This window comes from Triturus cristatus, chromosome 7, assembly GCF_964204655.1.
Source record: "Triturus cristatus chromosome 7, aTriCri1.1, whole genome shotgun sequence".
Taxonomy (NCBI): domain Eukaryota; kingdom Metazoa; phylum Chordata; class Amphibia; order Caudata; family Salamandridae; genus Triturus; species Triturus cristatus.
In genome coordinates, this window is record NC_140590.1 from 1,253,303,091 (window position 1) to 1,253,315,447 (window position 12,357).

The following is a 12,357-nucleotide window of genomic DNA, read 5'->3' on the forward strand; positions in this document are numbered from 1 at the left end:
GCCCTGGGTGTCGTAGATAGTGGTGGTACCTAAAAAGGGCAGTGGAGGGTCTGTGCAAATTATTTTTGCTATGCATCAAGCAACCAAGGTAATTGAAAGAGAACTACATCCAGGTCCACACATTAACAATATGATTATCCAGTTTTATGTTGGCAAAGCCTTTTTTCATCTTCCATCTGAAAAATGGGTATCATCAGCTCGAATTGGAAGAAAATTTCAGGTACATTACTAACTTTTCAACTCATGCTGGTTTGTGTGTATACAAAAGATTGAGTTTCGGAGGGTCCTCAGCTGTGAGTCCCCAGTGCATTCGGGGGTTGGGCTCTGGGTGCTGCTTTCGGGGGTTGGGCTCTGTGCGCTGCCTCTGGGGGTTGGGCTCTGTGCTCTAACTCTGGGGGTTGGGCTCTGTGTGGTACCTTTGGGGGTTGGGCTCTGTGCGCTACCTCCGGGGGTTGGGCTATGTGCGCTACCTCCGGGGGTTGGGCTCTGTGCGGTACCTTCGGGGGTTGGGCTCTGTGCTCCACCTCCGGGGGTTGGGCTCTGTGCGGTACCTTCGGGGGTTGGGCTCTGTGCTCCACCTCCGGGGGTTGAGCTCTGGGCAAGGTTGAATACTGTGGGGTAGCCTTTTTTAGTATAAAAATGAATGTTTACATTTCCGGTCTTCAGTGATGAGTAGCTCCTTGCACTTCATAGATTAGTGTTATATTTGCTGATGGCGCAGTGCGGTTCACAAATCCAAGGCATCACCAAACCCAACATCCACAACTGTGATTAGTGATCTCCTATTTGGAGGGCAGTATTTATCTCTCTGGGCCTTCTAAACTCATCGTCCTCTTATGCCAACAATTCTTTTTTGATCCATGGGCCCAGGACCTTGTCCGCCAATCAAAAAAGGCACGGTGGATCAGCGGCTCAGCTAGCTCTTCGAGCTCAGAGAAGCAAAAGTGGATTTGTGAAGCACATGTATTCAAAATCAGACTCACCAGATTTGAAAACAGTGAAAACGGTGCACTTTTTCATTTTTAAATGGTAGTATCTACTCCTGTGGTACTCCCCCTCACATCATACCTTGTGCCCCACATTATTTTTACCACAGTGCAGTATTTGTGTTACCTCTGCACTACATAATGGCAGCTGGACAAATAATTTCCATTGCGGCTAGGCTGTGAGAGTGCTTTGATGAACGGGCATTTCGAGGATCTCTGGAACCTGCATTGGACAGTGAAAATATATGTTCCCTTAACCAGTCAGATTTATTTATTTTTCAAAGTCCATTTGATCTGGGTTCTCTAAAATCAGTGTTGTCTTCAATATTTTTGGGGCCCTTGGCAAGACAGATTTTGAGGGGCCCCTGTTCGGAAAAACTTTGAATTGTATTATCCATTTTCCGCTAATTTAAGCCCACATGATGCCAAAAACGTTCAGAAATGGAGCAAATAAAAAACAGTTGAACTATGCCTGCGCCTTGAGACTTTTAAGGGTGAGTAACTGTGCTTTACAAGTCACCTGATTGATCGATTGATGCCTTATTGGGTGCCACAAATTCTTTAGATTCCATTGGGCACAGCAGTGCTTGAATTGGAAACATAGAAGTGCAGGTACTCTGTACCAGAGTACCTGCTTGTTTCTGAGAAGTGCTGGTACTCTCCAATTAAAAGTATAGCATTTCTCTTGAGCTGTGCCAGTACTCTCCCTCTCAAAATAAAAAAGTGCCGGTACTCCGTACCGGACAGTACCGGCCTATTTAAAGCACAAGAGCACAGAGAGACCGAGGACGAGGCAGGCAGAGAACAGAAAGGTTGTGATACAGAAATAGACAGAAGTGAGAGAGAAAAAGAAGGACCATTCTTCCAGGGGGCTCCTTGGAAGGTGGTTGCCCTGGACAATTGCCCACTTTGCCCATGACTTAAAAGTCTCTGCCTCAAATTCAATCCATATAAATTAATGTTTATTGGCTTGAAGTCTGTCCAATACTATGTCTATACACTATATACACTGTACAACAAATATCTCAAAAACGACTGAGTGGATTAACACCAAACCACTAACTAGACCATTTGTTAAGCAAATTTCTTATTTAATTCCCTTTTTTGGTGTAATTATACTCAGGATTTGCTATTCTTCACTACATCAAAAATAAATAAATAAGGAAACCTAATTCCACCAAACCTGGTGGGGGGGGGGGGGGGGGGGGTGGAGTTATGAATATGTGGCCCACCATAGCTGGTGAATATATAAATATTTATTAGTTAGTTGTAACACTGTACCAAATGAGATGTATTTACAAAATATTAACAAGATTTCTCTCCTCTATCTTCTCCTCTCTCCATTCCACAGCACTCCACGCTCTCACGCAAGTTTGTGGAAGTGATGACAGAGTACAACGCCACTCAGTCCAAGTATCGAGACCGCTGCAAGGACCGGATCCAGAGACAGCTGGAGATCAGTAGGTTATTTGCAAGGGTCCTTCCTGTGGGGATCAATGAGGGTGATGGGTCCCTCACTGGGGCTAAGGGGGATCAGTTTAAACAGTGTAGAGGGTCACATTGTACACAATGACATTTAGAATCAGCACTGAGGGCCTAATGTAAAGGCCCCTTTTGTGTGGCTCAATAACACCCCCATTGTGGAATTACCAGCTCCAAGGGTACCAGTAACTCATAGTTACAGGGAACTATGAATGATAAACTGAAGTCCCCTGTAGATCCACATAGAAATGAGGAATTACCAGTGGAATCAATAAATTAGCGGCTGATCCCCCTTAGAGTGTTGTGCGGTGGTTACAATATGGTTTAACATTGCAGACATTCTGCCCAGGCACTCGTGAGCCAAAATGCAATTAAAAAATAGCATCAATTTACCATTTTAAAGGCCCCTGTTCGAAGAGCAAAATTACACTGTTTTGCACAAGTACAAGCGCAAACTTCAGAAATAGAGGAGCCTTATGTAGAGGATGTGACAAATGCACAGAGAAAGGAAATATCTGGATGTGTTACTGAAGAAAGGGCCTGTAAGGTTCACCGTTGTTTAAATGTTAAACATTCTGTAAGTGTAGGCTTTAAACATTTTCAGCATTATATGCAGACTAGGTATATGGTTGAGAACAAGTGGTTAAAAACATATGTTGTGCACAGAGGTGTCGGTATATGTCGGATGTATCAGGATGTGGCGTTTATGGGGGGATGTTTTAGCATTTACTTCTGTGGATGTCGGTTTTGGTGGTATAACCTACAAAAAAAAGCATAAGGGGGCATAAATGAATGTTTGGAGACAAAATATAGATACGAAAGTGTACTTTGGACATGATCAGACCTAACCCTGGATGCAACTAAAATTGGTGCGGCAGGTACAGTGGCCCAGAGGAGGGAGGAGCTCATTGCCCCCTAATCACAGCTCTTTTGCGCGCCAGTAGTGTGGCTGAAGCTCCCATTTTCTTTGCTTGTATTAGGGCCGACTGTACCCTTGTTAGGACGCTGTTGCCGCTTTCGATATCGCTCAACATAGTGAATACGCCTTGGAGTCATTTTAATTGCGCTGGAGTAATCAGAGCAACTTCAGTAATTCCACGTTACTCTTTGACATGGAATTAAAGATAACAACGTGATTATGCCCACTTGCGTGAATACAAATAATGTTGGAGGAAAAATCCTAGTGCGAGAGCACAGTTAGCAAGTGCGAGCGGCTCCTCGAGCTGCTTTTTATGCTCTATTGCATTTAGCACTATATTCCTAGCACAAAAAGCTTCCTCACATCCATTTTGGATACAGGGGGGCATGCTTGTGATAAGATAATAGTGCTAAATGCAGAATTACTCTCCTCACATAATTTTGCATAATGTTGCAGAATATCTAGGTAATTCTGCATGATTACGCTACATAGAATTATGCCAGTTACATCCACCCTAGTAGTAAACTGAAAAGTATTTCTTTTTATCTTTGTTATTAACATTTATGGGCTTCTCATCATTTTCCCAGTTTACCATACCCACCCAGTTAGAGGGCGTTTGCACTGAATTGCGCTTACCGTCCAGGTGGTGCTACGTCTCACCACGCTGGAGCCTATTCACAAAGGTGTACGTAGCATTAATGTCTCGTTTATGCCCCTCATGTTTACTAGTTTAGTTTTCTGTGCCACAAGTGTGGAGAAATCTGCAGTAGTAATCCCCATTCCAGGAGTCAGTATTGGGGTTTCCAAGATGCGGTTTCTTGATGGGCGTTTGCAACACCTATGGTTGTCCCGAACTTTGACCCAACCACTTTCCGTGCCCTGGAAATGATCAGAGATTTACTCACGCCAGGGCTGGGACAACTTCCCTTCAGTGCTTAATTTGAGGCGGTGGTTTCCAGAGCTCAGCATCGGCACTTAATCATCAGCACCGGCTCCGTTAAGGACACATTCATTTATGGTAGGCACAGGGAGATTAAGTGATTTGCCCAGAATCACAGGATGTCGAGACTTGAACCTGGTTCCTCAGCTCCGAAGTCAGCAGCTCTGGCCATTACGCCACACCCTCTCCCCACTTTCATTGTTAGTAGTTGGTTCTGTTATAGACGGTGCTAACAGGAGATATGGGCTGGCGCAAGCTGCCTCCTGATGAGAGCCCTGGCACCTATCTTTTTTTTTTTTTTACAAATTAACTAGTGCTTCCCCTCCACAATGGGAGGGAGATCAGATCAGCCCCAGGTTTGCTGGGAGTGTATGGGAAGAGCTTACTCCGCAGAAATACATGTTTTTATTGCAGAGAAAGAAACGTGCTTAAAGGCGGCTCCCATCCTACTGTGTGGAATTGCACGCTATGTAGAAATACGCACAGCAGGAGAGGAGCCCTCAGGACACATCACGTGACATTCCTAGTACAACTGTCATGGTTTTCTACTGCATACTACTGGGAAAGCTGGTGAACTGGAAGAAAACAAATGTATGCTCAGGTGGAGATGTAAATCTCTACCCGTACTTTTACCTTTTTCTGTTGGCAAATAGGGCTCGTTGTGCCTTGAAGTGTTCGGCTGTTTGTTTCCACTTCTTTTCGTGACTGTCAGTGTTGTTTTGCAGCAGCAGAAATCAATGTTCAGACGGTTTCTACGTAGACGTATATAAACATTGATTTTTGTTGCCACAAAACACTGCTGCCGACTGCAAAAATAAATGCATTCTACATTGAGGACACATGAACATTGATTTTTGCTGCCACAAAATAGCACTGATCGCGGGGAAAAGATTGAGAGAAAAACATCCTACCATTAGCAACTCCTGGGCAGTTTAAGTAATGTGGTGCAAACGAGCACAACCAAGTTATCCATCCCCAGAAAGTGTGATTGTTTCTGAGCCGACTCATTAGCCTATTCAGGCTTCACAGCTGCTATCCATTACAGAAATGTAGAGTTGGGTTATAGAGTCCCCGATGGGTTAAAATGGCCACCCAGTAAACCCACTAAACCGCTCTCTTGAGTACAGTGCGTCACTGTCATACAATTCCTTCTACATGTACAAATCATCTGAAAAAATTCACAGCAGGACATGCACAAAGTAATCCTTCATGTACACTTTTGGGCTTCATATTACCGAAAATGGTGGTATCAGAAGCTTCCTCTGCCAATCACAAATGCTTGAGGACTAGTCGCAACCCACCCTCTGAATACACTGCGTGGGTCATTTAGGATATGGATGGTGGCCCACCAGCCCACTAGGTCAACAGAAGCTGTGACCTCTGCTCCCCTAGCAGAGAACTGCCTGTCGTATTTAGAGATCATCGCATGACTAGACCTGTGCAGTGGATTCACTTTCATTACTGTTGAGCACCATTTGGGTGGCCATGGTGGAGTGGCCTGATCATCATTATCTTAAACAGGGAGGCTTCACTGCAAAGACAAGTGTTCCTAAAGAACAGGGAGTTTTCTCCCTGTGCCTCAGAAACATTTGAACACTCCCCTTCCTAGGACTGCCGTGATGTGAAGGGAAATGAAAGTGATGGTCAACTGGCTGTTAATAGGGCATGTGGTCACCACGGTGACCTGGCTCCTTAGTGCGGATGTGTTGTCAGGTCAAGGGTTTGCAGTGGCAGAGCTGGCTGAGGATATGCTGACTGAAACCCAGCAGCGACCCCACTTCGAAATGTAGCAGGTGAACCCCGAGATAGTTGTAAGGGATATCTGCCATTTTTGTTTCTCCTGGATACACCACATCCAACATAATGACTCTACTAGACAGATCCAGCACTCAAGCTAACTGTCCAGGCTAATGACTGCTGGAACACAACAGAACAGGAAACAAACAATCCAACCCAATCATGGCTGCTCAGGTGATCATTTTGAGTTGGGTGAAAGGTCCAGCATCCGGCTGGTGTGGGGGAGCACCTGAGACTCACGTGTTCCTTCCTGCAGTGAAACCTCTGCTTAGTCTAGAGATGCCCATCAGAATGTCAGGATCATATTGTCAAAAGTAAAGTACGTACGCTGATGTGGGGGCATCAATTTTGTCAAAGCTTTAATGCCAACCTGCAGCCATCAAATGACTGCCTTTCGGAATTTTTTTTTCCATAAACAAAGTCCTAAAGTGGGTGTATGGTTTTGAAACAGCCCAATGGTCCTGGTGTGTTTGGGTGTATTTTCAGTTGTTAATGCTACCAAAATATTGAGATAGGTATTGGACGGCGAACCTTAGAAAATGGCACTTTAAGGAATGCAGGCAGCATGGAACATAAAGCATGTAAACCATACTGATGGCTTAATCTATATGTGGCTCGGTCACACACTGGGCCTTGGCATGAAGGACTGTGGGCATGGAGGGGGCATAATGAGTTGTGGCCATTAGAGTAACATGGATAAAGCAATTCTCTCTTTTTGGCCCTGAAAGCAGAGGCCCCTCCCCCTGCCAGGGAGCTTCAGACTTGAGGGCAATCACTCATTAATTTTCCCTCTTCTACAGCTGGGCGGACGACGACAAACGAGGAGCTGGAGGACATGTTGGAAGGTGGGAAGCTGGCCATCTTTACCGACGACGTGAGTAGCCATCACTCTGCGCTGCGCAGTGCATGTTGGGCAGGTATTATTACGTTTTCAATTAGGCAAACTGTGCATGGGTTGCATGAGTAATATGTACCTTCCTTAGGTGGCCGCCTACATATCGTTGGAAGTGGGTCTTGTTACTAATATAAATGGAACGGAGATAGTTAGTGGAAACGGTTCCCTAATGGCCCTTCTTAAAGAGTTAATACATACAACTCGTTATACCGGGTAGAGATATAAAATGGCAGCAAGAGAGACTAAGTAAAAGGTTAGGGAATAGCATCGAATGGAAAGCAAAATATATTCTATCTCCATGTTTACATACGTTTAGAATTTTATATAGCTATTCCTCACAGAGAAATCATAAAACTTCACAATACAACTGAGCATCTGAAAAGAGGAGACAGTTACAATGATGGATAGTAAAGAGAGACAGCTGAGGAAGCCAGTGAGACAGGAGAGACTAGATGTCCTGCTGGATTGAAGCCAGTGATTGCAGGGGAGGGAATGATGCGGGAGCACGGTCTGTGGAGGTGACAGACGGGCAGGAGATCTGTGGCAGGTGCCTAAGTCTATATGTATACCAAGATGCATATACACGGGTGGTGGTCCATTCAGAGGCCGCCGCCTTACGTGGGTCAGATCTGATAGAGGTGCAGGTCTACTAGTGTCACAGAGCTCACCATCCCCCCATGAGGGAGTTCAAAGCCCCCTTTAAAAAGCCAGCCTTGTGCAGAGACTAACTGTGCAGAAGTGGCCTTTCCCTCGTGCAGTTACTGACCTTACCCTCGTGCAGAGACTGAAAGTGCAGAAGTGACTTTGCCCTCATGCATTGACTGAGGGCCATATTTATGAAATGATCATGCAGTGCAGAGCAGCAAATCACCTTTGTCTGCTGCATGAGAGGGAAAGGGCAGGAATACACCTGACCTACACCTGCCTAACATTATGCGGCTCATTCCTGTCTTTTCCCAGCGCTGGCTCACAATGTGTTGCCTAGAGCCCGTGCAGGCACCCTTTCTTGCACCATGCTGTAAGGGTGCCTGCATTGTTAGCAGGATTGTTTTTGTGCAGGAAGGTGTCCGTTCACAAACACAATCCTAAGAGGGATTTTCCTCTTTCTATGTGTAATGCAGAATGCAGCACACATAGAAAGAGGAAGTAAAGAGGAAAAAAAAAGATATTTCTCCTCGTTACACCTCACCTGGGGAGGTGTAGCATTTTGACGCATTCCCAGGTGTACCAGTGTTGGTAAATCTAGGAATGTGCCAAAATCCATGGGTGAAATGCCTTCCCTTGGCAGAGTAATGCAACGCAGCGATTTGTGCTGCGTTCCGTTATTCTGGATTTATCAATCCATTCAGGGCCAGGTACAAGTTCAATGCAAAAGCTACATAAATATGCCTCTGTCAGTTCAGAAGTGACCTTGCCCTCATGCAGAGACTGACCATGAAGAAGTGACCCATGTCGGCGATGCGGCGAGTGCAAGGTAAATGTTTTTTAAAATTTTATTTTCCTTCGTCGTATGTCGACTCCCCCCTTCCCACTGCTCTTACCTGCACTGGCCTTGGCTGGTGGCCTAACAGCTTGAGCGGTTAACCTGGAAGCTGAAGAACCGGGATCGAGACTCGGCAGAAATGCTCAACATCCTGGGATTCTGGGCAAATCACTTAATCTCCTCATGCCTACCAAAAATGAATGTGTCTGTCTGTAACATAACCAGAGCTCATGTAAAGTGCTCTGATACCTTTGTGTCGAGTTCACACTATATAAAACTCTAAAAAATAAAAATAAATATGTGCTAGTGCTGACCACTGGAAACCACAGGCTCAAATTAAGCACTGCTCCTAACAGCAGTGGTTGTCTCCAGCAATCAAGCCATTGGTGCTCCAAAACTGAGTTAGTACATACTTTGGAAACTCTGCTTCTTTAATTAAACGGTGCATTCGTGAACAAACTGGGGGTTTGTGGTCCTTCAGTAATCTGACCTATGCCCTCGGAATCTAGCCCAAATGAAATAACAGGTCTAAAGAGCTCCATAATTGTAAATATTGCTACCATGCAAGAAATCACAGAGGCCTCGCTGGTAAGAGTGAACATAAAAGGTCTCACCCTGTGGTGCGGGGGCGATCGCGTGCTGCACAGTAACGCCCCAGAAGTACTTTTGCAACTGTTTCTGTGCATTATCGTTCAACCCATGTTGTGCTATTACGAGTTAATGGCTCAGTAACAAGTCATGCCGTGAGGGATACAAGATTGCTGTACATTCTCTGCTCTAACGGGCCATTTACCTAGTATGAAATCCACCTGCTCTGGAGCTGTGCCTGAGTTTTGCTCCACCTGGTAATGCCGGTGCAGTAAAGACGAGAAACTTGCAATTCTATGTGGGCCAAAAATATGAGTGTACAGTGGAACGGCATCCCGAGTTTCATTCGTATTCGGGCATAAGCTCGGAAAGAGAGTTGTAGGTCTAGAAGGGAAAGGTGAGCAAACACTGAATCCTTGTGCAACAAAATGAGAAACCAAGTTTATATATCCAGCACTATAATCTTCTTATCTTCGGAACACTTGAAAAGATGGAGCGTATCCGATACTAAAGCCAGAACTAGTCAGCTATTCCAAATACAGTATTCTCCCAGGCTTCCACTTAGACCAGGGGTGGCGAAGTGAGGTAAAGAACAATGATGGATTCAACCCAGATCTAATTGTGACTGGGGGTGAGTGTTTGAAAAGTTTCAGCGCTCTGTCCGTCATCTCTTTGTGTTTGCTTGGTTCATCCTAAATTGGCAGGGTATGCCCAGCTGTGGGTCCAATGCTCACTTTGCCACTGGATTAAAGTGAGCCTGGATGTTGAGTGGTGTAACCCCGAAACCGGTCCCAGGATGCTTGTTTCTGGCCCAGGGAAGACCTGGCTTGTCAGTTTGGGCTGGACTTTTCCTATTAGGAACAGGGTCAAGACTGAACTGGAGTGGTGAAATGAGTTAAAGAACAATGCTGGACTCAAACCAGATCTAATAGTAACTTGGGGTGAGTGTCTGAAAAGTTTCAGAGCTCCGTCCATCATCTCTTTGTGTTTGCTTCCAACTAGACCACACAAACTGATGAAGCCTTCAGGGAAGCCAAGACTTATACAAAGCAATACCTTAAGGTAGCAGCCAGTATTGCCAATTCACAAGGCAGCCAGAACTCACTAAAACTCTCCCACAGCCAAAACTCACCATCTGTTCACTAACTGGAACACAAGAATTGATGAAGGCTACAGACAAGCAAAGGACGGAACACTGATTATCTTAAGATAGCAGCACATAGTCTTAATGGGGGACATGAACATGAAAGTCCACGAGAATTAGGAGGTGTGTCTAAATAGCTCGCAGAAAACAATTTTGCAAGCTACAGCTATTTCCGATCTTGAAACAAAAAACAACATTAACAGCAGAGAACACACTAAATTTATGGTGAGGGTACAAAGTGTGAAAATATGAAACTTAAGAGCTGTACTAGCCGAAAGGGGCATAACAGGAGCTTTCAGCTAACCATTGTCTCCAAAAAGCTGTCCACTGAAGCACCGCAGAAATCGCTGTGTCAGGGCCACGAGTGGAAGCCAGTGCACCCCCTCTAACCTATGATGTGTATCCCTAGCGTCTAGGAGAGCTCAAAAAGACAAACCATTGACTCGTGGGTTACTGAAGTGCCCCTGAAGACACTGCATGAGGGCTGCGAGTACAGCCCAGTGCTCCCCCATCAGTCTGGTGGCTCATCGCCCTTCCTGGAGCTGAGAATTCCCAATCAGTGTCTTGTAAGGAACCAAATCGCCCCAGAAGTCATAGCACCAGGACTGCAAAAGAAGCTAAGTGTGTTCCCTGCCAGGTAACCTCCTACTAAGCTCCTCAGCAGACGCGTGACCCAGATGAAAATGCAATGATTGTGGATTTAGAGAAGACTACAGTAGAACTGTTATGCCAGAATGTGGCTCCTTGAGTGGTTCCTTAGCCTTAGACCATGCTGGGTCTATGAAAGCCTCAGGTGAGGCAGTCTTGCAGAAGATGATGGCATAAGAGAGTTGGTGATAGACATTCAAACTAAGGGGAAGAAGATTACATTCCCTGTTGATTCATGGACCAAAATAATGTCATAACTAATTTCGGAATTGCCACATTGCGCAAAAATATACACCTAAAACCATTAAATGTGAGTATCTTATCCTGTAGATCGAAATAACTCATCCAGGGCAAGAATTACTTTCACACCCTCCTTCTCTCCCATGAGGACCATCAGAGCAAGTTTGACTTTTATGTCATTGAAGCAGTTGCAGATTCGGGGTTTTAGGCTCCCCAGACTGCAACGTCACCAAACTGGTCCCAAACCTTTTTGAAGACCTGAGAAAACTGAAGGCCTGGTAAATTAACCTAAATATTGGTGATTTTGTAAGGCTGGTTGGTCCGCACTTTTGGACATTTCCTTTCAATATTCAGCATCAGGGAGATGCCGAGATCACCACTGTCCTGCAGCAAGACATTGAGCTGGTGGTAGGGCCAAAACTTTGGGGTTCCCTGATGGGCCGGTCCCCAAAGGGTAATCTAGTGGAGTGATCAGAATCTGTGGATACAGAACAGTCAAAGATTGCCATCGAGAAAAAAAGACCCCCCCACCCCTCCACAGAGGACACTAAACATCAGCTGAACAAGCTCAACATTTTTCCAAGCTTGATCTCAGCAAGGGCTATCATCAGTTGAAACTTTCGTTGCGCTCTTGTCAATATTTAAGTGGTACAGTGTGTATTTTCATGTCAAGGTTGAAAATCAAAATTGAAAATCAGAAACGCTGTATAAACTAATAAAAATATTTTTTACACAAAGAGAGATAGAATTGCCACAGAAAAAATACAGATACATTTAACCACATTTGGATTCAAATATCATCTTGTAACCTTTTCTAAATATGAAAACATGAAGAAATGGCCAGTATTTTTGTCTGCAAAATGTGGCAAACCTAGTTGGAACTACAAGAGTCATCACCTAATAGAATAGCGTTTGTGACTCATATGGGCACATTTTGATTTAAGTGCTTTGGGGCCTCATTTATGACGTTCCGGTGGTGCAGTGTGTACCGGCATATTTAAATGGCCACTCAGAACACTACGTGATAGGGGCATTCCACAGGTGTTGCTCTGGGTGCTCCCACGCAACACCCATGGAATCTGAAGCATTCCCCGATTTACAGGAAATCGTAAACTTGGGACTGCAAAATAATTTCATTTCTCCTTGTTTTTTTCCTTTTTCTGTTTGTGCAGTATCCTGCAGCACACATACAAAGAGGAAATTGCCTGAATTGATTGATTTTGTGCAGGAAGGTC

General features: G+C 44.9%; 1 protein-coding gene across 1 annotated transcript in view; it reads left to right on the plus strand.

Annotated features, from left to right (window-relative positions):
• The window catches only part of LOC146811738 (syntaxin-1B), a 350,949-nt gene that overhangs the window by 220,334 nt on the left and 118,258 nt on the right, over nt 1–12,357 (plus strand). Inside the window, exons 6-7 of the mRNA XM_085618730.1 lie at nt 2,338–2,446; nt 6,925–6,998. Coding sequence (XP_085474856.1) covers nt 2,338–2,446; nt 6,925–6,998 — 183 coding nt within the window. The remainder of the gene's footprint in view (nt 1–2,337; nt 2,447–6,924; nt 6,999–12,357) is intronic.